This window comes from Mercenaria mercenaria, chromosome 6 (genome assembly GCF_021730395.1).
Source record: "Mercenaria mercenaria strain notata chromosome 6, MADL_Memer_1, whole genome shotgun sequence".
Taxonomy (NCBI): domain Eukaryota; kingdom Metazoa; phylum Mollusca; class Bivalvia; order Venerida; family Veneridae; genus Mercenaria; species Mercenaria mercenaria.
Window position 1 is genome coordinate 27,937,833 of NC_069366.1, and position 26,120 is coordinate 27,963,952.

Consider the following 26,120-nt stretch of genomic DNA (forward strand, 5'->3'; position numbering starts at 1 on the left):
GGAGATGTGACACTAAACCCAATAAATAATTATGACTTCTATCAGAAAGGTCATGAGACGGCCTCAGAACCAGAATTTTATTAAGCAGTTAGCAGATGTGATGTTTTTAACCCTTACCCTGCTAAATTTCTATCATGGACTGATCCATCATTCAATTTAGGAAGTACCATTTATTATTCAAAGGGGTGATCACTGAAAATTTACTCACTTAATAGCGAACAGTGCAGACCATGATCAGCCTGCACAGACATGCAGGCTGGTCTTGGTCTGCACTACCGTAGTCGCAAAGGCAGAATTACTTGCTGTCAGCAGGCTAAAGGTTAATGTTGCAAAATATCTTCACTGCAGTGGATTTATGCAAATGATCACAGTTTATGAGCATAAGTACTCGAACATGTATTGTTTTATTTCAGTGAACAGTTCAAGTCAGGAGAGCGATGCTGATGAGTCCCCAAAGAAAAGTAAATCAGTGGACCAGTCTCCACCCATCCGTTCACCACCAGTAGAAATTTCTCCTGAAAAACCAGCCAAAGAGCCAGCACCTGTCCTTGAGGGGAAACAAGGGCCAGACTCACAAGCAGAGAATTCTGAAGCAGTAAAGGAAGCAGTCTTAGAAGGGGACAGAGAACCAGTCAAACAGGAAAGCAAGAAACCAACTGCTGAGGGAGAGAAGGAACCAGTTTCTCAGGAAGACAAGGAACAAGATCCACAGATAAACAAGAAACCAGCCACTGAGGAAAAAACTGAACTTGCAGGAAGTGAAAAGGACAAGGATATTGCTGAATATAGGAAAGATAAGGAACCTGTAGAAAGTAAATCAGAAGGAGCAATTGAAGACACAGATGCAATGGGGAGAAGTAAGAGGAAAATATCTAGACTCGATTCTGGTTCTAAAAGGTATGAATGAACAATAAACAACATAATTTAGCCAGGTTATTCCTTGTCCAATTTATAAATATATATACAGGGGCTGTAATTGAGAAAATATTTTTTTATTAAGTAGGAAGCCAGAGTAAAAATAATAAATAGTGGTTATTGATTTGTAATTGTTGATTTATAATGATAAGTTATTAAAACATATACCTTTAATGAAATAAATAGCTGTTAGATTTATAAAAGGTTAGTTGCTCAACAAGTTTGTTATATAGAACTTCTGACTATGATTATATAGATCATATGTTAGTTCTCGCAATGATAAATGAGGCAGCAGCCCTCTACCTCTGCATCATGTGGAGAAGTTATTTACAGGGAACAAGTCTTTACTAATATCAAATCCAGGAATATTTTTTAATGGCATACACAGAGATAATGATAAACATGCAGTTTTTAGAAAGTTATTATTTAAATAAAACAATTCTCACAAAGTTAACTTGTTAGAAAATCTGTATTTAAAGTAAAACAACAAGGAAGTACTCTGATAAGAATATTTGGGTCAAGAGATTGTTTCACAAGATTGTTTTAGATCTGTAATATCTTTTCCATATGCAAGTTTAGGTTTGATTTAAGATAGGAAAGAAACCCTCTCATCAATAAATAGTTTATCAGAGAAAAGTTTGACACAGACGTTTAGTGGATATTTTTTGTTATATTATTTTTCTGGATGTCTCATATTACGCATAAATTTTTATTATAATATTGAAGTTTGTATAAAAAATTACTATATACTAATACAGAATTGCTGGATATCCAGATATAATATCAACAGGTGACATAAAGCCTGTAGATTGTGTTTCTCCTGTTATGAAATTGCAAAATTTTGTGTGCGATGGATGTGTTAATACACGGAAAGTGTCAATGATAGATACCTTAGATATATTGTATTATTACGATACCATTTGAAAGAATAGGTATGCAGCATGACTGTTTACAGTCTGTATTTTTATCAACCAGCAATGTGATACATACCTTTCATGAAATATACACCAATATGTAAATATTTACGAAGGTTCTAAAACCACAGGTGTGTATGTAACTATGGTAAAATAAAGCATAGGCTATGAAATAAATTAAATTCATCTAACCAATCATTTTTCAGCCAAGGTGACATATCTGTTGTCAAACCAATGGACAGAAGAAGTAGAAGGTCAAGAAATTCTGGATCAGCAGGCGATGAACGCAGTGTACCAGTAGAAGGTTCAAAAGAAGTTTCTGGTAAAGTTGAAACTGAGTCCACAGCAGTTGCAAGTACAGTTGAAGGTTCTGAAGATAAAGAAAACAGAGAGAAGATGGAAGTAGATATTGCTGGGAGTGGTAAGCAAGAAAATGGGGAAACTAGAAAGGAACAGAAAGGTGAAGAGAAAATAAAAGTTAATGAAAAAGGTAAAATATAGTTAATATATATATATAATATATATAAAGTTGAAACTCAGTATCTAGATCTCGCTTTTTCACGAGACTCTGGCTATCTCGATGACATTTTCAAGTCCTGTCTTAAAAGCACGTGCACAAAATATCATCTTTAAGTCAAATTTTGGTTACATCGATGCAAAAAGCTTGATTCCTTGGAATTTGAGATACCGAGTTTCAGTGGTACTTACCGTACTTGTTGGTTATTGTAAATTTATTGCATAAAGTCAGTGATTTTTCCTCATATGGCAATAGTGCCATCAGAATATTTGCAGAGGACAAGTTACAATACCACTGCTGTTCTGATCAAGTTAGTAACAGATTCCACAAATCATAATCATAAAAAATAGTCCTGTAGCACAATTTAGACTGTCAAATTTAATAGTGTTTCTTACACCAAAAGTTCAAAATATCCATTAATATTTATGAAAATGTAAATATGATGAGTGAAGTTTTTTGAATTATTTATTAGTTGCTGTGTTTCATTTTCTTTCCAGACGACAGAAATGTTCGAGGTAGATCAAGCTCCAGGTATGTTAAATTCCATAGCTTGGATTGAGTTAAGAATTGGCAGAAGGAAAATAGCTATAATATTCAATTAACATGATAGTGTGAGTCACACACTCTGTGACGAAAATATGTATTGATTCATTATTTATATGCAAATCGGTACCTTATCTCTCATAGAAGTTAAAACAGTCTGTAAGACATTGTCCAATCATCTCTCCTTGTAATGTGTTTGTTTGTTTGTTTTGGGTTTATCGCCGATTTTCACCAGTATTTCAGTCATGTAACGGCGGGCAGTTAACCTAACCAGTGTTCCTGGATTCTGTACCAGTACAAACCTGTTCTCCGCAAGTAACTGGCAACTTCCCCACATGAACCAGAGGTGGAGGACTAATGATTTCAGACACAATGTTGTTTATCAAATAGTCACGAAGAACATACGCCCCTCGCAAGGATCGAACTCACGACCCCGCGATCTGTAGACCAATGCTCTCACCTACTGAGCTAAGCGGGCGGGCTCCTTGTAATGTGAAATGATTTGTAGAATGAGAGCAAACATTGTAGATACTTTGATGGAATGTGTACTAGTATGTCAAAGTACGTTCAGGCAGTATAATATTTTGCGCCTGCTTCTACTTAAAGAATAAGAAATTTGTGTTTAACAATTTTGTGATAATATTCAAATTTTCAGGTCAAGATCTAGGACACCCTCTCCATCACAGAAGCGTAAGCAGCCGTTGCAGGTCAGCAGTAGCACGAAACATCCTGCACGATCCTCATCATCATCATCCAGTTCCTCGAGCTCCAGCAGGTCCAGAAGACCAAAAGTAACCAAGTAAGCAAACATGTTATACACCAATCTTCACACAGGGTTGGTGAAGTTATTTGCAAATTGGTGTGACTGTCAGTTTGGATAAGTATCTCCAGAGTTAGGGCTATTAAATTAATCAAAATTGACAACTTGTCTGCTCAGTAAGTAGAGTATTTTGAAAACCAAAAGTAACTTGATGTGACAGGCATATATTGTGGCCGTTCAACATAGTTGTTCTACTATTTTAACCTTTACCCTTCTAAATTTCTAAAATGGACTGGTCCATCATTCAGTTTGGGCAGCGCCGCTTGTTTATCAAAGGGGTGTGCACTGAAAATTTACTGACTGAATAGCAAACAGTGCAGATCACGATCTTGGTCTGCACTGGTCGCAAAGGCAAAATCACTTGCCGCCAGCAGGATAAAGGTTAATAATGTCAATTTTGATAAAATTTGCTAAAACACATGCTGTTGAATTTTTTGTGTAAACTAAAGTTAGATAATAGGAAATTACTTTGTTTAGGAAAGGGAGGTCATCATCTAGCTCAAGTTCCAGTTCAAGAAGTAGGTCAAGGACTCCAGAAAAGAAGAAGAAAACCATTCTTAGGTAATATTACAGTAGTTTTTGAAGATGAAAATGCTGAAACAACGTGTCACTTTCTACTGTTTGTTCAGTCAAATCTGTAACAGGGTTTTTTTATGCCTCCAGCATCTACTGATGCGGGAGGCATATAGTGATTGCCCTGTCCGTTCGTCCGTACGAGGTTAAGCAAATGGGACAGTTTCGTCTAGCATCAATACCCCTTATTAGAATGACTTGATACTAATGCAGATGTAATCTGTGACCATTCCTCATCTTCAGACATCACCTGACCTCAGTTTGACCTTGACCTTGACCTCATTTTGGACTTAGGTTGCTTTATATGGACCATCTCTTGATTAACCAAATGGGACCGTTCCATCTACCATCAATACCCCTTACAAGAATGCATTGATACTAATACAGATGTAAACTGTGACCATTCCTCATCTTCAGATATCACCTGACCTCAGTTTGACCTTGACCTTGACCTCGTTTTGGACTTAGGTGCAAAATCTATAGACAAGGATGCCACTGGGGGCATCAAGCGTTTATTGAACGCAGCTCCTTTTTTTTTTCGTGAATTGCAACTTTTTTTTGCAACATCCAGATTTAAGTTTATTACATTATTATACTAAAGATTCCAGTAGTAGGATCTTTCTGAAATTTTAAGATATTTTTATTAATGTTGGTTTTAAAGCTTAACTGTGTAAAACTCGAGTCCATAAGCATTTAAAAAAAAAATCCAAAATCTTGCATATTCTTTTAAAGGGAAATGTTGCTTTTATGCTGAAAGATCTCCAAATACTAAAACCTCTTTGGGGACCGAAATTTCTGAAATTTTCAATTGAAACATCCTCTCAAAATTGATTTTTGCTGATTATTTCAAAACTCATGAAGATTTTTTGTCACCACCCACAGATTAAGTTGGAATGATGGATAAGATGAGGTTTTGTGTAGTAGTTAGAATTATTCAGAGATAACTTTCTCCAGTATGAAATTGCTACAGTTTCACAAGTTTGGTTATCATGGTAACAGGAAGAAGACTGGGAAGGCAGAGAGGTCTGGATCTAGTTCCAGAAGTAGGTCAAGGTCACCATCAGCAAAGAGGGTGAAGAAACAGCCTGCAGTCAGGTTAGTGTTTGAAAAGAAATTACTGTGTAGGTTATTTTGCCACTTAATATGATGAGCTATAAGTAAAGTTAAAGTATTTTGCAGTAGAATGGAGAAAATTTTCTCAATAACTAAATTTCAGAACTTACCATGTAGACAAACTGCAAATGTGCTTGACTAGCTTAATAAGGGAAATCTTAAAATGTTAGAACCAGTTGTCACGGATTGGTCCACTTGCAGTAAAATCTACCTGGTGTACAAGAAACATTCATCCTCTACCTTTGATATATGTGGAGAAGTTGGCAGCTGTTTGTGGTGAAACGGTTAGTACTGGTACAGAATCGAGGAATACTTGGCAGGTTAACTGTCTGCCATTACATAAGTGCAATACTGTTGAAAATTGGCGCTAGACCCAAAACAATCAAAACAGCTTGTAGTAAGTAGTCAAGAAGATCTTTCAGATTAATGTTAACTGAGAAACAGCTTGTAGTAAGTAGTCTTGTAGTAAGTAGTCAGGAAGATCTTTCAGATTAATGTTAACTGAGACACAGCTTGTAGTAAGTAGTCAGGAAGATCTTTCAGATTAATGTTAACTGAGAAACAGCTTGTAGTAAGAAGTCAGGAAGATCTTTCAGATTAATGTTAACTGAGACACAGCTTGTAGTAAGTAGTCAGGAAGATCTTTCAGATTAATGTTAACTGAGAAACAGCTTGTAGTAAGAAGTCAGGAAGATCTTTCAGATTAATGTTAACTGAGACACAGCTTGTAGTAAGTAGTCAGGAAGATCTTTCAGATTAATGTTAACTGAGACACAGCTTGTAGTAAGTAGTCAGGAAGATCTTTCAGATTAATGTTAACTGAGAAACAGCTTGTAGTAAGAAGTCAGGAAGGTCTTTCAGATTAATGTTAACTGAGAAACAGCTTGTAGTAAGTAGTCAGGAAGGTCTTTCAGATTAATGTTAACTGAGAAACAGCTTGTAGTAAGTAGTCAGGAAGGTCTTTCAGATTAATGTTAACTGAGAAACAGCTTGTAGTAAGAAGTCAGGAAGATCTTTCAGATTAATGTTAACTGAGAAACAGCTTGTAGTAAGTAGTCAGGAAGATCTTTCAGATTAATGTTAACTGAGAAACAGCTTGTAGTAAGTAGTCAGGAAGATCTTTCAGATTAATGTTAACTGAGAAACAGCTTGTAGTAAGTAGTCAGGAAGATCTTTCAGATTAATGTTAACTGAGAAACAGCTTGTAGTAAGTAGTCAGGAAGATCTTTCAGATTAATGTTAACTGAGAAACAGCTTGTAGTAAGTAGTCAGGAAGATCTTTCAGATTAATGTTAACTGAGAAACAGCTTGTAGTAAGTAGTCAGGAAGATCTTTCAGATTAATGTTAACTGAGAAACAGCTTGTAGTAAGTAGTCAGGAAGATCTTTCAGATTAATGTTAACTGAGAAACAGCGCTATTAAAACTAGAGTACCAACTAAAAACATGCCTCTGGGTCATTTTAAAGATTAGACATGTTTTGCATTTTTCTTGAAAAGAAGCAGTCTAAGAGGAAAGATAATAACAACTATAACTTGCAATTATGTGATTGTGTTGTATATGTTTAGTTCCCAGGAAGGTACGCAGAAGCAGAAGTCACCAAAAAAGAACACTGAAGAGGTCAAAAAGAGGTCACCGTCAAGGTCATCAAGTTCAAGGTCAAGGTCTCGCAGTCCTGTAAATACTAAAGAAGGAAAGGTTGCCAGAGAAAAGGCAGACATTAAAGAAACACAGCAGGAGTATGTTTTAGTGTTGACTGTACCAAATTTATATGTAGAACAACTATGATGGATCTGTTAAAGTAAACATTTGAAGATTGAAAAAATGATTAGTATCAGTCTTTTGGGATATGACAGCTGGAGATTGAATTTTGGACTAATGACTGTTTTAGCAACATTTTTCTTCAGTAGATTTTTGTGATACTGTTTTATCTGCAATATTACTGTCTGGCTGAGTGGTAACAGTCATGCATTTCCTAAACATTTTCAGTTAAAATGGTTAAAAAAATTAAGAGAGCCCCAACTTGTACTTTAGTTTAATGAGTCCATGGCTGACAGGTTATGGTTGTTGTCTTACAATCAATTTGACCTGCCACAGCAGCAGATTTGATACCCAACAAGGGATGTATCGATATAGAATTCATAGATGTAAGACAGTCATCCAGTTGGTAAATAAAAATAATGTTCAGCCAAGGAGCTCATTTGTGCCTAAAAGAATGCCTATAGTGCTACCTTGACTTTTCCTCTACAATTGAACACTTGAAAGTAACTGCATGACCTAAATTATATCAGTGTAACTTTAAACCCATCTAAACTAATTAGCTAATCAGATTGTTTTTGATAACTTTGAAATATATGTTGATACATTCTGTACTTTTAGACCAATGGAAACAACACAGTCCTCTGCCAGAGATTCAGAAGACAAGGTAAAATATTCTTTCCATGTTAACTATTTAACCTTTGTTTTATCATAGTAACCATACCACAGAGAAGGAGTTTCACCTTTGTTAATGTTGTAATTTCTAAGTAAGCGCACTCTATTGTAAAAGTATATTTAAGAATAAGTGACTATAGATGAGATAAAAAAAAAAAAACAACAAAAAAACAACATCACTGTACTGCTGTGCATGTCCCAGCTTTTCATTATAAGGAAGAGCAAAAATGATGTATTACAAAGTTTACCATCGTTTTTCAGTGATTGACATCAAGGATAGAATGATATAAATATGTTGGTTATGAACATACAATGTCTCCAAAAAGGTTTTGTATTCAATCTCTCTACAAATGGTTGCGCAGTTTTAGCAATATCACTTTAGTTTTATATTTAATCTTTGATTTTCATTTTCTAGAAATCTATTTGAAAAAATCATTTTCTGGAAATCTGTTTCAAAAATTGACGTATTTAAAGGCAGTACAGTGAAAGTTACGTTTAATAGACATAACATTTCTTAAAACTTTATTTGAGCCGTGCCATGAGAAAATCAACATAGTGGCATTCGCGCAGTCTGGTCAGGATCCATGCTGTTCGCTTTCAAAGTCTAAAAGAATTACAGATACTGTTAGCGAACAGCATGGATCCTGACCAGACTGCGCGGATGCGCAGGCTGGTCTGGATCCATACTGGTCGCAAAGCCACTATGTTGGTTTTCTCATGGCACGGTTCATTTACTATTTCTCACTTTGCTTGATTTTAGAATTATGTGTCTATGTGAAATTTCATAGCAGTGTAATTGTTAATCTATAATATGTGTGAGAGGACATACTTAATGTTGTAGTTTGAAATCTGCACCATACGATGAACAAATAAGTGTCATTAAACTTAATGTATGAGTGACCTCATGTAAATGAATTTACTGTGTCAGTTAATCTCGTTATGAAGTAAGGTATAAGCTATAAATGAATTTACTATGTAACTTACCACATTTTGAGATGAGATGTAAATTATATATGAATTTACTATATAACTTTACCTCAAGGTCAGAAACTCTGTCATGGGTATAAGATTTACTACAGCATTATTACTGTGTGTATGATATTGGATGAATGAAGCTGTGTTCCGGTTATCAAACTTTTATCGTCCATTGCATATTGATAGAAAAAATGCAAGACTTTTCAGGTAGTGTATCCTGTATGACAACTGGCAGTGTTCACACAATTATTTTCTTATTTTCGTATTTACTACATTGGCAATTTTCGGCAGTCAGTGTTTATCGTGTGAGCATGTTTCATACACATAAAGACCGTGGGAATCCCTCACTGAGAATTCTGATTAATACGGAAATAGTTCTTTGTCATGACAGGTCCACAATTTAAAACGTCTGGCTGATATATATATATATATTTTTTTTTTTTGGAATGAAAAAAACAAAACATTTTTGTCATTGGTCTCCCTGAGTACAAAAAATAAATCCTAATTTTTGTCAAATAGCTAAAAAGTATATGAAGTAAAGTTATTATGAATTCATAAACTTGATTGAAATAAGGCTGATATTGCCTGATTAAAAGTTGCAAAGTAACGATTACATATTGCAGTGTAGATGTTTCACAGAAGGAAGGAAGCGGCTTCATTGATTCATTGTATGAGTGCTTAATTCATCTTTAATATTTTCTGTCTTAATTTCTAGATTATTTTTTTAAATTAGTAGAAATTTCATAAGGTATTTAAGAGAAATGTTTGGTACATCTTTTAATATAAAACTCCTTCTCTATGTCACATGATGTTTGTAATTATGCTCTAGTGTAAGAGAGGCTTGGTCTGGGGTTGATCCAGGGATCTCTATGAGCACGGTTATCTCCCCTCAGTTTTGCCAAAATCCAGTGCCAACCTTATGACCTGTCGAGACATAAAATCCCCAATGAACCTGACAGATCCAAGGCACAGATGAAGATATTTGTTTGTAAAATAATTATGACTGTTCACAGTTTACAAAGTTTTATTAATTGGTGAACATTTGTGTGAAAATGCCATAAAACAACGGATTACGGAGTGATGGAAAAATGGACACACAATCCATGATGTTTTAAGTTGTGCAAGGAACTCTTAGTGTTGATTGAAAAGAAATAAATGAACATCATATTTGGAGATAGGAAGTGTCAGAAAAATGCATGTTAGCATGTTGTGTAGTTGTTAAAAAGAAATCGCCTGATGGCGAGGCACTTATATAAGATAGATAAAAAATGATTGAAGTATTTAATCATCGGAGGCTTCAGTGCCGAGCATGAATTATATGTGACATGTGACTATATAAAGAACAATATCTGCTGTGGAGAAAGTGCATTAAAACATGTCACAGAAGAGATTTTACATAATGATGACTCGTTTTTCACTCGTTCATTGTTCGGACATACGTTGTTCTTTCTGCAAAAGTTGGACATTGTTCGTCTTGCAATCTCTGTGAAATTAACTGTTTGGGCATATGCTTTGAAAGAGATATTCATGGAACTTTATACATGCCCATTTTATGAGAAATATATTCAGGATAGTTTAACACACAACTGCAGGAAGAAGGGTTCATTGGGTCGATAATGCACTGGTACCCGGTATTTTGTCCAGTTATATCCCCCTCATCATGAAGAGACGAGCACAGCAGCAACAACACCTAGATGGGACCCGTTGCCATGGTAGTGTTGGTATAGGATATAAACATCCATGTTGTTCAATATGCTATAATGTGACCTCTTTCTTACAGTGGATTATACCTGTATCCCAGGAGGCTCCAGCTCACATTTATAACAATTTCATTGACAATATATTGCAGTCAGTATTCTTGGATTACCATAATATTATACTTGATGTTGACTATTTTTGAGTGTAATTGAAACTTTGAAAAATCTTTACCTCTAAATGGAATAAATTTGCTTAATAACCATATTCTTAAAAGGATTAATTAGGGTAAAAATATTTCTAAAATGTCCCAAGTTGCTATTTCTATATTTTCTATCATCTGAAAAAGAGAAAAACATGTAAGAGAGAAACTATTCACAAAATACAGTTGAAAACAATACTTGAGCAAGGTATTATATAAATATATTGTAGATAAATCCTGATCCAAGTAAAAATGGTACACAACAGTCTGAGGTCAAGGTCACAAAGAAGATTTCACTCAACAGTAAGTAGTATTCTTTAAAAAGTAAAGGTAAATTTTATTTAGCGTCACTTTTTTTAAACAATTAACATAAGCTCTGCAGAGCTTTTGAGAGACCCTATTTTATGAACAGTTAAAACCAGTTATACCTTACCCCCAGCAATTTGCTTGGACCCATTTACAGCAAAGCCGACTGAGGCAGTCATGATAAAGTGCCTTGCCCAAGGGCACACCTCAATGGGAGTAGCCAGGATTCGAACCAGGGGCCTTTCACCTCCGTAGGAAAGCGTCTTAGGCCTCTCCACCAATGCGTTCTGCTAATACATGAAAAAGACACAGATCAAGCTAACGGCTTTCCCTGTACAAATTGTTGTACATTTTACCAATGAAAATAAGTGAAGCTAGTCAGTAAAATTTAATTTGATAACACTTTTTTGTGCATAATGTGTCGTGATGTTTTGTGTATTAGTGTAGGGACTTGTTGGTATTCACTTGACAGGTTCCAGGGCATGAAATTTATACTTGTTATTAATTGGTCTTAGATTGCTTACATGTATCGTAACATCTGTAATCCGATGTATGGAAATACTATGTTTAAACTTAACTCTTTAGTCTTATATCATTAACTAAAATAATCTGCATTTCCAAAAAATATACAATAATTCAGGGCTCTAGGATTGTATCAGATTTCTACAGTTATTTATTGGTCTTAAATTATGATATTAATATGGAGATCTTAAACTTCTCCAGTACCATTGGGATCAGTAATAATGAATATAAGCAAGTTCAGGGTATGCCTTAACTTGGATGAGGAATGATTCTCACATAAAGAAGTGTTATTCTTCCAAATGCTCTGACATATGTAAACCCGCCGGTTTAGCTCAATAAGGAGAGCGCAGATCTACGGATCTCGGGGTTGTGAGTTCGATCCTCGGGCGGAGTGTATGTTCTCTGTGACGATTTAATAGAAGACATTGTGTCTGAAATCATTCGTCCTCCACCTCTGATTCATATAGGGAAGTTGGCAGTTACTTGCGAAGAACAGGTTTGTACTGGTACAAAATCCAGGAACACTGGTTAGGTGAACTGCCAGCCGTTACATAACTGAAATACTGTTGAAAGATGGCGTAAAACCCAAAACAAACAAACAAACTGACATCTGTTTACTGTTTACATCTGGTATATACAAGCCCTTTCTGTCAAAAAAGGGAAGACAATTGAGGACGCAGGGAAGACTCCAGAAGAGACGGGAGACACGGAGAAGGGAGAGGGAGGGGACAAACTGAGTGAGGAGAAACCAGCCAAGAAGAGGAAGTGGGGATCACGCTCAACCTCAACATCTCAGAAGACGAAGAAAGCATCCAGTATTCCTATATCAACAGAAAGTCTGAAGGTACGGAATATTTAGGTTGACTATTTGAAGAATAAGGGGGGCTATTGTACTTGCCCCAGTGAGGCCATCGCCATTGCTTTTAGATAAAACTAAAAAGTTTTATGGCAGGCTACTCATTTCACTATAACTTCTTTACTTCTGCCCCTATTTTCATCAAACTTCACATAAGGACTGGTCTTTATAACGGGCAGACAGCAGCTAGTCAAGGATCAAGGATCTCAAAGGTCAAGGTCATTGGGGGTCAAATATTGTAATTAATAGTTTGAGTTAATGTTTTATGGCAAGCTTCTGAATTTCACTGTGTCATTTTAACAATCAAATAATTATTATGTTACTTTTTTGGGTCAGTAGGTCAAGGTCAAGGTCAGAGTGACCTCTGGTCAGAAAATGGTTTCTACTTAATGTGTAAAGAGTGATGTCATCTCTTGTTCTGGGGTTCAGTTGGTCAAAGATCAGGGTCACATTGATTTTGTGACTGAAAACAAGATCATCCAAAAACTATAGAACACCTGTAGCCAGTAGATAACTCTTATTCTGTTTGGGTTTGCAAGGTCATAGTGATCTTGGGCTGAAAATGGGACAGGCCATCATTGGAGCATATGTGTTTTATAAACAGCCCTTGTTACAACCTTGTCTAAAATATAATAAAATTTGAATAATGCCTGAAGGGGGAATATCTGAATATTTTGTTGTACAGGTATAAACTAAATATGTTATATTGCTGTACAAAACAGGTTAGAAATTCAGAAGTTCAAAGGTCTGAAAATACCCTCACATGCTGCATAATTGAATAGATGAAGTACTTTTTTTCAAATTTTAAATAATGAAATATGTTCTGTTCTTGTAGAATCTTATACCAGACATCAAACCTTCACTGAAACTGGCCCCTGAACCTGTCCTTGAAGATGAAATGGATTATGAGGATGATACAACTACCACGGAGCAAATGGTAACTGATCAGGAAGACACCAGATCTGTGAAAATACAGAGGACAGTTACACAGGTAAGTTATGTTGTTATCTCCCTTTGAATGAAAATGATACAACTACGACAGAGCAAATGGTAACTGACTAGGTAGACACCAGGTCTGTAAAAATACAAAGAACAGTTACACAGGTAAGTTTTGTTGTTATTTCCCTTTGAATGAAAATGATACAACTAACACGGAACAAAATGGTACCTGATCAGGAAGACACCAGATCTGTGAAAGAACAGAGGACAGTTACACAGGTAAGTTATGTTGTTATCTCCCTTTGAATGAAAATGATACAACTACCACAGAGCAAATGGTAACTGACTAGGAACACACCAGGCCTGTAAAAATACAAAGAACAGTTACACAGGTAAGTTTTGTTGTTATTTCCCTTTGAATGAAAATGATACAACTAACACGGAACAAAATGGTACCTGATCAGGAAGACACCAGATCTGTGAAAAAACAGAGGACAGTTACACAGGTAAGTTATGTTGTTATCTTCCTTTGAATGAAAATGATACAACTACCACAGAGCAAATGGTAACTGACTAGGAAGACACCAGGTCTGTAAAAATACAAAGAACAGTTACACAGGTAAGTTTTGTTGTTATTTCCCTTTGAATGAAAGTGATACAACTAACACGGAACAAAATGGTACCTGATCAAAAAGACACCAGATCTGTGAAAATACAGAAAACAGTTACACAGGTGAGTTTTGTTATCTCCCTTGCATGAAAATGATATAACTACCATCTGTGGAAATGACAGGAGTGACTTGTGTAAGTATCACCCTTTTAAGGAGGATGATACAGCTGTCCTGAAGCAAATGGTAACGGGACAGGAAACCATAATGTATCTGTTAAAATACCAAGAACACTAACAAAGCTGAGATATCAGTAGGTCTGTTGATAGAAAAATACGCACCACAGGTGAAATTACATAGCTTACCTTCAGGAAATTTCGCCATAATATCCATCTATATAAAATCAAGGTAAAGTTTGAAACTGTCAACAAGGGTCAAAGACTAGGTCACTAGGTCAAATTAGTAAAAAACTTGGATGAAAGTCTTGTTTAATTTACATAAAACATGGTCAGAATGTTCATTTGAATGAAATTTTTGGTGTATTGGATCCGATGCTAGCTTTTTTGCAATAAGAAGCAGGCCGCATGAGTCAGTGGTAACTCATGGCTGTCATGTTATTAGAATGCAACACAAAATATATCTTCATGTTAACCTTAATTGTCTCAAATTTTCAATTCAACAGTTTATGTGAACACTTTACAGAGATTTGGATTTGTCAATAACCATTGGTGCATGCTTCCTTAAACCACATGTTGTAATGTTTCGACAGATGTTTTCTTTTTGTCATTATATCTTAAAATCAATAGAATAAACTAGATAGAAAGTGATTCTATTCTTAAGTTAGCATTTGGATTAACATACATGTTGCTATCATGGTGACTTTGAGTGAAAACCTGTTTGTAAAATACAAACACATATAATGATATTTATAGGGATTTAATTATAGGGTTGTTGACTGAAAATGAAAAATGGTAAAATATCATTATCAATAACATCTAAGGACAAAAAAGTAATACATCAGCAGTAGTATCAGAGGTTCTAAGTTTTACGGAAGTTTTAACACAAGTGTTTAAAAAATTTTAATCATTAGGTTTCTTTCTTGTTATACCCCCACAAAACGAAGTTTGAGGGGGTATATAGTGGTGAGCTTGTTGGTCTGTCGGTCGGTCGGTTGGTCTGTCGGTCTGTTGGTTTTCATGGTTTCCGGACAATAGCTCATGAAAGGCTTGACCGATTTAAATAGTTTTTGGTATCAGAAAATAAGGTCAATTTTGACTTTGAGATCAGTAGGTCAAAGGTCAAGGTCAAGGTCACAGTGACCCTGAACAGTTAAACAGTTTCCAGATGATAACTTGAGAACGCTTGGGCCTAGGATCATAAGTTATGGTACACAGGTGTAACATATGAAATACAGGTCAAGTTCAACTTTGAGGTCAATAGGTCAAAGGTCACAGTGAGAGTTAAATAAGTAAGAGTTAAATGGTTTCTGGATGATAACTTGAGAACGCTTGGGAATAGGATCATAAATTTTTGTACACAGGTGTAACATGATAAAATACAGGTCAGATTCGACTTTGAGGTTAGTAGGTCAAAGGTCAAGGTCACAATGACACAAAACAGTTAAATGGTTTCTGGATGATATCTTGAGAACACTTGGGCCTAGGATCATGAAAATTGATAGGGAGGTTGGTCATGACCAGCAGATGACCCCTGATGATTTTGAGGTCAGTAGGTCACAGTGACCCGGAACATTTAAACAGTTTTCGGACAATAACTTTAGAACGCTTGGGCCTAGGATCACGAAACTAATAGGGAGGTTGATCATGACCATCAGATGACCCTATTGATTTCGAGTTCAAAAGGTCAAAGGTCAGAGTGAGTTAAACCTTTTCCGGACAATAACTTTTAAATGCTTGGGCCGAGGATCATGAAGCTTCATAGGGAGGTTGCTCATGACCAGCAGATGACCCCTATTGATTTTAAGGTCAGTAGGTTAAAGGTCAAGCAAGTTCGGCTCTGACATTGGCTTAGTTCTATGACAAGGCATATCTTTTGGGGTATAATTCGTCACTCCTGTGACAACTATAGTTGATTTTATTGTAACTTTTATGTAAAATAATTAAAAACAATGTGAAGCCTGTTTTCAGTTTGCAGGCTTGTTAAAACTTAACTATACACATGGTTTCAACCAAATCTTTTGTAATTTAAAGGATGTGAAGAAAGAACGGGAGTCTGGAGAAAGCGAATCGGAGGGTGAAGCTGATAAAGAAGAGACAGAGGGCAAACAGAAGTCAGAGTCTGCTGATGATAATGAAAGTGGCGATGATGACAGTGATGACAATGATGATAAGGATGAGGAAGAGAAGAAAGATGTCAAAGTAGAAATAAAGGAGAAGACAGCAATGGAGGAGGGGCCTGCAGAGGAAGGGCCGGAATCTAAACCAAAAGCGGAGGCACCTGTTAAACAAACCAAAACCATCACTGTTACAACAAAAGTGAAGAAGGAGAAGAGAGATAAGAACAGTAAGTTTATAGATTGATTGACAATGTAATGTTATTGATAAGGTCTTCCTTAAAGATGATGTTTTTTGGTTAGGCATTGTAGACTTGCACCATAGGTACATTCAGAGTATTGTTGCTAAAAAATTGTAGTCGCACTTATGCAGTATAAACTTGTACACTCACAGGACATGATTCTCTGTCATAACAAAAATCTTTTCTTGATGTCAAGCTGTATACCGGGGGATTCTAAATTGTGGTGCTTAACCAGATTAACTTACTTGGTATGTCTCAGAAGGAGTTAATTTACATCATATAGACTATTGAATTTCAGTATAAATTTATTCTCTGTATTGATATTATCTGTGTCTCTAATTTTGAAACCTAAGCTACACAAATACCGAGGTTAAGGTAGCGGACCCATAATGACATTTGGCAAATTTTGTCCAATTACATGACTGTTACTTTATCCTTTATCAGCATTCTTCAGCTGTTACTGTATCTCAAACAGTCCTGTCAATTTCTATACCAACAGATGCTGCAGTTGCATGCAAAGAGCATATAATCAAACAGTAATTGTTAATAATGGTCCATTACCAAAAAAAAAAAATGTTGATCGTTATTACTAGTCCACTACCTTTAAAAAATGTTGATTGTTATTACTGGTCTACTACCTTAAAAAAATGTCGATTGTTATTACTTGTCCAAAAATGTTGATTGTTATTACTGGTCCACTACCCCCAAAAATGTTGATTGTTATTACTAGTCCACTACCTTAAAAAATGTTGATTGGTTTACTGGTCCACTACCTTAAAAAAATGTCGATTGTTATTACTGGTCTACTACCTTTAAAAAATGTCGATTGTTATTACTGGTCCACTACCTTAAAAAATGTTGATTGTTATTACTGGTCCACTACCTGAAAAAAAAGTTGATTGTTATTACTGGTCCACTACCTTAAAAGAATATTGATTGTTATTACTGGTCAACTACCTTAAAAAAATGTCGATCGTTACTGCTGGTCCACTACCTTAAAAAATGTTGATTGTTATTACTGGTCTGCTACCTTAAAAAATGTTGACTGTTATTACTGGTCCAATACCTTAAAAAAATGTCGATTGTTACTACTGGTCCACTACCCTAAAAAATGTTGATTGTTATTACTGGTCCATTACCTTATAAAAGTGTTGATTGTTATTACTGGTCTACTACCTTAACAATTGTTGATGGTTATAACTGGTCCACTACCTTAAAGAGAATTGTTTTCAGTCCTGACCGACTACCTTAAAACTTTTTTTATTATTATTACAGATCCACTACCTCAAAAATTGCTGATTGTAATTTTTGGTCCACTACCTTAAAATAAATATGTAGACTGTTATATTAGTAGTATTTTTAGCTCGACTATTCAAAGAATAGTAGAGCTGTTGGACTCACCAGTGCGTCCGTGTTAAGTTTTTGTATGTAAGCTGGTATCTCAGTAACCACTGGTGGGAATGGATTGAAACTTCACACACTTACTGTGATAAACTGACTTGCATTGCACAGATCCCATAACTCTTATTTTGCTTTTTTACAAAATATGCTTCCATTTTTAGCTCATCTGATTTTTTGAAAAAAAATGATGAGTTATTGTCATCACTTGAGCGGTTGTCGGCGTCGGCGTCGGCGTCGGTGTCGGCGTCGGCGTCTGCGTCGGCGTTGCCTGGTTAAGTTTTATGTTTAGGTCAGCTTTTCTCCTAAACTATCAAAGCTATTGCTTTGAAACTTGGAATACTTGTTCACCATCATAAGCTGACCCTGTATAGCAAGAAACATAACTCCATCTTGCTTTTTGCAAGATTTATGGCCCCTTTTGTACTTAGAAAATATCAGATTTCTTGGTTAAGTTTTATGTTTAGGTCAACTTTTCTCCCAAACTGTCAAAGCTATTGCTTTGAAACTTGGAATACTTATTCACCATCATAAGCTGACCCTGTACAGCAAGAAACATAACTCCATCTTGCTTTTTGCAAGATTTATTGCCCCTTTTGGACTTAGAAAATCAGTTTTCTTGGTTAAGTTTTATGTTTAGGTCAGCTTTTATCCTAAACTATCAAAGCTATTGCTTTAAAACTTGCAACACTTGTTCACCATCATAAGTTGACCCAGTACAGCAAGAAACATAACTCCATCCTGCTTTTTGCAAGATTTATGGCCCCTTTTGGACTTAGAAAATATCAGATTTCTTGGTTAAGTTTTATGTTTAGGTCAACTTTTTCTCTTAAACTATCAAAGCTATTGCTTTGAAACTTGCAACACTTGTTCACCATCATAAGCTGACCCTGTGCAGCAAGCAGCGTAACTCCATCCTGATTTTTGCAATAATTATTGCCCCTTTTGGACTTAGAAAATCATTTTCTTGGTTGAGTATTATGTTTAAGTCAACTTTTCTCATAAACTATCAAAGCTATTGCTTTAAAACTTGCAACAGTTTTTCACCATCATAAGTGGACACTGTACATCAAGAAACATAACTCTATCCTGCTTTTTGCAAGAATGATGGCCCTTTTTAGACTTAGAAAATCATGGGTAGGACAATATTTCTATTACACAAAAAAAATCAGATGAGCGTCAGCACCCGCAAGGCAGTGCTCTTGTTCGACTTTTATTTTAATTCAATCAACAAGGCTGTTGAATAGTTGAGCGTTGCTGTCCTGCAACAGCTTTTGTCAGTACGCCCAGTTGGAAAGAAAAACGTAACGTGGTTATTTTTGCAGAGGAGATTAAATTGGTCAGGCGATTGGACTCTGGAGGATCTGCCTTAGTAAAACCTGATGAGCCAATCAAAGCACGAAGATCACCGTCCCCAGCTCGGAATCCAGCCAGCAAGATTATACACATCAGGAATTTAGTGCGACCATTCACTGTCAATCAGCTGAAAGAACTTCTCAAAAGGAATGGGAACCTAAATGAGGAACTCTTCTGGATTGATAAAATCAAGTCTCATTGCTTTGCAGTTGTAAGTTTTTATGATTACATGATATTTCTCACTATTAAATGAAAAAAAGACAAATGTTGAGGTATGCTTTCGAAAAAAAAAATTTGTGTTCCAAACTTTTTTGTTTAATGGTTATGGTTTCGTGTCCGAAAATGGTATTGTTTAATGGTGATGGTCTGTTTCTCAAATCTGCTAGCAAGTTCTTGATTGTAGTAGGGACAGTTGAAACTAATGGGTAAACTGTTCTAAGATTTTCTTAATTGTGCCCCTTGACAATTCTTACTAACTTATTTTGAAGAAGAGTTAATGCATTGTGTTCAACATACATGAATATTGTAACTTCCAATAAATTGTGGCATATTAAAGTTATCCAATGGCCATCTTTCTCTTAAATATTCTATCTTCAGATATTTTCTTCAAATGTAGCAAATCCTCATCAAATGAGCCGTGCCGTGAGAAAACCAACATAGTGGGTTTGCGACCAGCATGGATCCAGACCAGCCTGCGCATCCGCGCAGTCTGGTCAGGATCCATGCTGTTCGCTTTTAAAGCCTATTGGAATTGGAGAAACAGTTAGCGAACAGCATGGATCCTGACCAGACTGCGCAGGCTGGTCTGGATCCATGCTGGTCGCAAACCCACTATGTTGGTTTTCTCATGGCACGGCTCAAATGTATTTAGTTTTACTAAATTTATAAATTAAATTCTTATATAGAACTACATTCATAGTTCAGTGTAATGCAGACAGATTTGATTATTAAAAAGCTTCCAGTTTTTTTAGTGGCAGTACACACATCTGCTGTGTTTAACTATACATGTAAGGAGTGTACCATTTTAAACCTAATGCATAGTACTGGTAAAACACATTAAGTTTATGATTACATAAACTATATGTACTAATTTAGTATATTTTCAAATATGAAATTTGGGTGTAGTATACCTTTAAGAGTACCATTAAATTTCAAAGTCCCAAAGGGATAAAAATGTATTATTATTAAATCTATATTTATAGTCCTTTCCATTGGTCTAGATGTAGTCACATGATCAATGATAAAAAGTCATACTGACTCGAAGGCGGAGCCAAAAACACATATTGACCGTCAGCTGTGATGTCATCACGGTTTGACGTCAAAACAATGCGACATCGTACACAATTTACCACAAAAAAATGACCAAAGGCTGCAGATATTTGTATTTAATGCTTATACTTATGAGTAAGCTGGATTTAATAATAAAACAATTGTTGCCTTTTAAGTTCGGTCGATACGGGGATTTATCGACCTGATAAATCCCCATATCGACCTCACCAAAAGGCAATAATTGTATAATACTAACTAGCTTATGTAATTATGAATGGCTTTAAAAGAATGTATGAGGGATAAAGTGTGTGTATAATATTTATTTTCTAGTATGATACAGAAGACGAAGCCATAGAGACCAGAAAGGCTCTACACAATACAACATGGCCGCTGTCTAACCCTAAAACACTCATTGTAGACTTTGGATCCGAGGAACAGGTAATAAAAAGGCTACTGTCATAATTTATTATTAGAAAAAGGACCATACAAAGAATCTAATCGGAGATTTAAAGATTCATTCATTTCCTATGAAATCAGTTTATTTCATGGGCATGAAATTATGTATTTTTTGGCCCAAACTGGTGTATATATATATATATATGGGGATATAGATTCCACTGAATGGATTTTGATGAAAATTTACAAAAATGATCTCTGGGTAGCCCTCTTTCAAAGTTGTACAAATGGTTCCGGTTCATTGAACATATGGGTCTTTCTGGTTAAAAATAGGTTTTCAGCTATCAGACTTTAAAAAATCTTTTTCTCTAGAGCTTTGATATCTGGCATGTGATATAAGGGTTTGACTACCATTATTGTCCAAATTATTGCCCTGAGGTTGAAAATGGCCACACCCATGTGTGACATGTACTTACTACAGGCTTTTTGTCGAGCCCGCTTGCGGAAGCGAAGACATAGTTGTCCAAATGGCTGTTGGGTGTATGTGCGTGCGTGCGTCCGGATTTGTTTGTCCGGACCATAACTTTGACATGCATGGAGCGGGGGTATTATTCATCACTCCTGTGACAGTTCTAGTTGGTTTGGATTTAGTTTTCTGGATTGATTCACTTAGGAAATCCATGAAAATTAACCCCTCACAAATGTTAATTATTTCACAGTAAAGGATGGCTTAATAATATGGTCATTAGGAGTAAACAATGTTAACTGTTTAAAGAATAATTATTTTCCAGCAAAGATAAATTCAAATACATTCGGAATCAAAAAAATGTTTAGAAGTAGAAAAATGGCATAAATCCCCGTCTTTCTTTTTGAATTTTCTTTCTTTGTAGAATGGTCATCTCAATTTTGTGTTCAGTCTGTAACTTTCTCATTCATGGATGGATTTGACTAAACATTTACCCAGATATTACATACCAGTTACCACATGCATTGAAATGAAGCAGTATGTAGGGCATGTGCCTTCTTCAAAAGTAGTAGCTTGTTGAAGATTGTAACAGCCTGGTTTTATATGGCAACCTTTTGATCTTTAAAATGTTGATCTATTTGATTTACATGTGTATTGTTCAATTAACAGAAAATTGAATGACGTGATTTCTTTTTCAGATGGATTATTACAGAGGAGATGAGAAACCTATTCCAGCCCCTGACAAGAAAGAAAAGGCCTCCCTGAGGGAACAGAAACAGAAAGAGAAAGAGGAGAAACAGAGATTAATACAGGAGGAGAGGCAGAAGGAAATAGAAAGACGACAAAAGGAAAGAGAGCAGAGAATGAAAGAGAGATTAGAAAGGGAGGAACATGATAGACCTAAACCAATTAGAGAATGGGACAAAGACAAGAAATCGAGGGAGGATTGGGACAGAACTTTACAGAAATCTAGGTCAAGGTCACCCAGGGATCGAAGAGGTCATAGGTCGAGGTCTGGATCTCCAGCAAGGGAAAGGAGAAGAGAAAGAAGTAGAGAGAGAAGTAGAGATAGGACAGGTAGAAGGGAGAAAAAGAAAGGTAACATAATTGATGACTTTGATAAAACTTTACAAATTAATACTGTAGAATCTGGTAAATAAGCGTATATTTGAATATGAGCATACAGGAAAAGTGAGTGCATAGGGTGTTGTCATGATTCTGTTTGATAAGAACATGTGAAATTTCTATTATCATTATGTGAGCATACAGGGTACAGGTACATAAATTATACAGAATCTTTATACAAACTGTAAGAATATGCTTTATCCAAACCATATAATATGTTTTATCCAAACCGTAATAAATATGGTAAAATAGAATTTTAATTACTACTGATATTTAATAGTGTTCTTCATGTAGAACCATAAGCAATCTGCCCTTTATTAGTGCTTAACCAAACAGTTTTGGTGAAGAAAAAACAAAAACATTTTCATAAAAAAGGACAGTGTAAGACAAAATTGTGCCTGCTTAAGAAAAGGTATTTTTGAGTTTTAAAATTAATGGAAATATTAAATAAACTATTCAGGTCCAGAGAAGAAGGAAGATGAGCCTCCAGCTAAGTTATTGGATGATTTGTTCAAGAAAACCAAGACAACACCTTGTATATACTGGCTGCCACTTACAGAAGCACAGGTATACATAAATAATGTCAAAAATTAATGCCAGAATTTAGGCAGTCTATTAAAAAATATGAATAAAATTAAATTTGATCTTTAAGCATTTTAAGGAGGGAGCAAGTACTGGAGTTTTACCCACAAGAGGATCAGTTTGTTAGCACCTGTACTGGTTGCACTTTTCCATCCCTCACTCTCTGTTTTTCCTTCCATCATGTCTTATCCAGAACTTGATCCGTCGAAGGATTTTCGTATTTTGTCCAGAAGTCCATCCATCAAGCGATTTTCATGTCCAAAGCTCTTATCCATCAAGTGATTTTAATATAACTTGGCACAGATGTTCCTGACAATGACTCATCTTGTCTGTTCAGCACCCAGACTTCTATCTCAAAGGTTAAAGTCACACTTAAGGGTCAAGGTCAACAGGATTTTTTTTCATGTATGTTCTGTAAATATGCATGTAGTATATATGCAACTATGCAGCCAATCTGTAACTCTGCTTTAAAAGTATTTCCTAAGCAAGAAGTCTGTCCCATCAAAGTTTTCATTGTCAGATTTTTAGTCATATTTTAGCTAGGTCACTGTTTGCAAAAATATTTCTTTCCTACTCACTGTTCCTTCATATCTCAGATTGCTGATCGTGAGAAATTCAGGAATGCAAGGCCAATATTAAGACAGAAACAGGAGGGAGATCGGGTCAGTCCAATGAAAGAAATACCAGAGGATGCCAGACCTGTTGCCAGGAGACGGCAAACAAATAGTCCAGTTGCCAGTAGGAAAATATCTCAGGTTAGTACTTTCATGAGTATTTTAACTTTAAGGTGGCAGTTATTAGAATGTTTTAATAGTTCTTTTGTAGCACAAGGGCACCTGTTCTCCTTGTAGCTTTTAAATTACATGGGGCCTCTCTAGCAGAGTGGTTAAGGACTTGCCCCACACCTCTAAGTGTGACCCCTGTTGGGGGTTATCATGTGAGGAAATTATCCAGCCGGCTTGCTGAGTTTGTGGTTTTACCCATTTGCTGCTCCCTCTACCCTAAAGACTGGAAAATTGCCTAATGACTTAAATGATTAAAATCATGTCCGTACCTTACAATCCCAGCAAACATAAATCTCTGGCATTTTTATAAAACTTGATAAACATTTTACTTACAGAATATCTGCCAAAACATTTTTGACAAAATACGGTAGAAATTTGCTGTGTTTGATAAAGAGAAAAAGTGTCGAGTTTTGCTTGTTCATTGTAATAACTTTTTTTTACTGAATTGCAACCATGAGGCTACATGAAATTAGTTATAGACATCTAGACTAGTATCACTTATGTTGACAGTTTAAGAAAATGCATTATTTTCAATGGAATTTCTTTAGGATGATCAAAGCTTTTTTGTTTAACATAAAACTTTGTGTTATCTCGCACAGGATTCTAGCATTTTCATTGGTTAAAAGGTGATCGCATGGTGACCCCTATATTTCCCTGAAGCCAGGGTTAGTTGATTATCATGTTGGTTTGGGCTAAAAATAAGTGGTCAATAAAACAATTCAATGATTGGGTTTGTTAGTAACTCGTCAGGGAAATAATTATGTGGGTTTAATTTGATGAATTCCCCAAATTTATCATGACCCCATATATTTCAGTAAAGGGTCAGTAACAGACCCAATAATTAATAATATACAACTGTAAACATTAACGGTATTTTGTTGTTCTCTTATAGGAAGGTGTAGGTGATAGACCTAGAGGTAGAAGGTCAACACCAGAACGTCGCCGGAGAGAAAGTAGTCCTAACCCTCGCAGTAGGAGTGGAGGAAAGAGGCGATAGATCTATAAAATATAGTGCAGCTTTTTGATATTTTTCATTTCGATAGTTTTATGAAAACCTGATTACGTGATCATGATTGTAAAAATTGATAAGATTCAATAATCAGGAATCGTGGATGGATGCTTTACATTTTAATGATTATAAGTTAGATGGAAAAGTTTGTTCTTAATTATGTTTTTCTTCTTTTTTCTGCAGATCAGTCAGAGTATTGTTTTCTTAATTTGGATACTGAAATGAAATGTGTGTGAAGACACAGTACCTTGTGAGATATATTAAGTTTCAGTGTATTAGTTAGCAAAGAGTATCCACATATCTTGTTTCAGGTGCTTTAAAGGGGCCTGTCTCTGGATTTATATCAATTTTTCGGGAGAGTTCAGAAAGTAGTTTAATTTTTTAATATAAAGTGAAAAGCTAGGGGATTCAGTAAGTTGTAAGCAGTATTTATTTTAGGGTTTGGTTTAGTCAGTAAAATATATATAAAAAAAAGCTGTCCAAAGTGACATGTATTAAAAAATTGGTGTGATATATTTGAAATTTATTTTGCACTTTATTTCTTAGAGAATATAGACTTAAAGAGCACTGATTTATGATTCTAAATATACCACAAACTTTTTCATTTGTTGGTCAAGAGGCAAGTCACTTTTACCTTCTGTTGCAGTATACTAGAGGGAAATAACTCTGCTTGTAATAAACATTGTAAATTGTGTGTATGTGAAACTTTGTGCACTTTTGAAAATACCTTATTTATCCTTTAAGAGTCTGTTAAAATCAATATTTTACCTATGTGGGCAGCAATATTGTATCTGTTGGTAAAAAAGTTATGTAAACTGTTTGAAATTCACTTGATTATTGAATTTTTGTATTTATGGTATAAATAATCAGTCATTGTCCTCTGTTTTGATATTCATATATTTTTAGATTCATCAAAAGATAATTGAGCTGCGCCATGAGAAAACCAACATAGTGGCTTTGTGACGAGCATGGATCCAGACCAGCCTGCGCATACACGCAGTCTGGTCAGGATCTATGCTGTTCACTAACGGTTTCTCTAATTGCAATAGGCTTTAAAAGCGAACAACATGGATCCTGACCAGACTGCGCAGATGCGCAGGCTGGTCTGGATCCATGCTAGTCGCAAAGCCACTATGTTGGTTTTCTCATGACGTGGCTCATATTGTATTCATCTTCATGATAAGATGTTCATGTTCCATTTATTTCAGTGTAAATGTTTCATCAATAACTTACAAACTGCTAGTTTCATAGATTGAATACAGCATAGTAT

General features: G+C 35.6%; 1 protein-coding gene across 1 annotated transcript in view; it reads left to right on the top strand.

Annotated features, from left to right (window-relative positions):
- Window positions 1-23,714, top strand: part of LOC123550596 (apoptotic chromatin condensation inducer in the nucleus-like) — a 47,977-nt gene extending 24,263 nt beyond the window's left edge. Inside the window, 18 exon segments of the mRNA XM_053545464.1 lie at window positions 414-897; window positions 2,036-2,319; window positions 2,844-2,877; window positions 3,545-3,688; window positions 4,187-4,270; window positions 5,282-5,377; window positions 6,962-7,132; window positions 7,773-7,818; window positions 10,929-11,001; window positions 12,186-12,370; window positions 13,218-13,373; window positions 16,140-16,452; window positions 19,188-19,429; window positions 20,818-20,925; window positions 22,048-22,447; window positions 22,935-23,006; window positions 23,009-23,041; window positions 23,653-23,714. Of these exon segments, the coding sequence (XP_053401439.1) occupies window positions 414-897; window positions 2,036-2,319; window positions 2,844-2,877; window positions 3,545-3,688; window positions 4,187-4,270; window positions 5,282-5,377; window positions 6,962-7,132; window positions 7,773-7,818; window positions 10,929-11,001; window positions 12,186-12,370; window positions 13,218-13,373; window positions 16,140-16,452; window positions 19,188-19,429; window positions 20,818-20,925; window positions 22,048-22,447; window positions 22,935-23,006; window positions 23,009-23,041; window positions 23,653-23,660 (2,933 nt within the window). The 3' untranslated portion in view covers window positions 23,661-23,714.
- The last annotated feature ends 2,406 nt before the right edge of the window (window positions 23,715-26,120 follow it).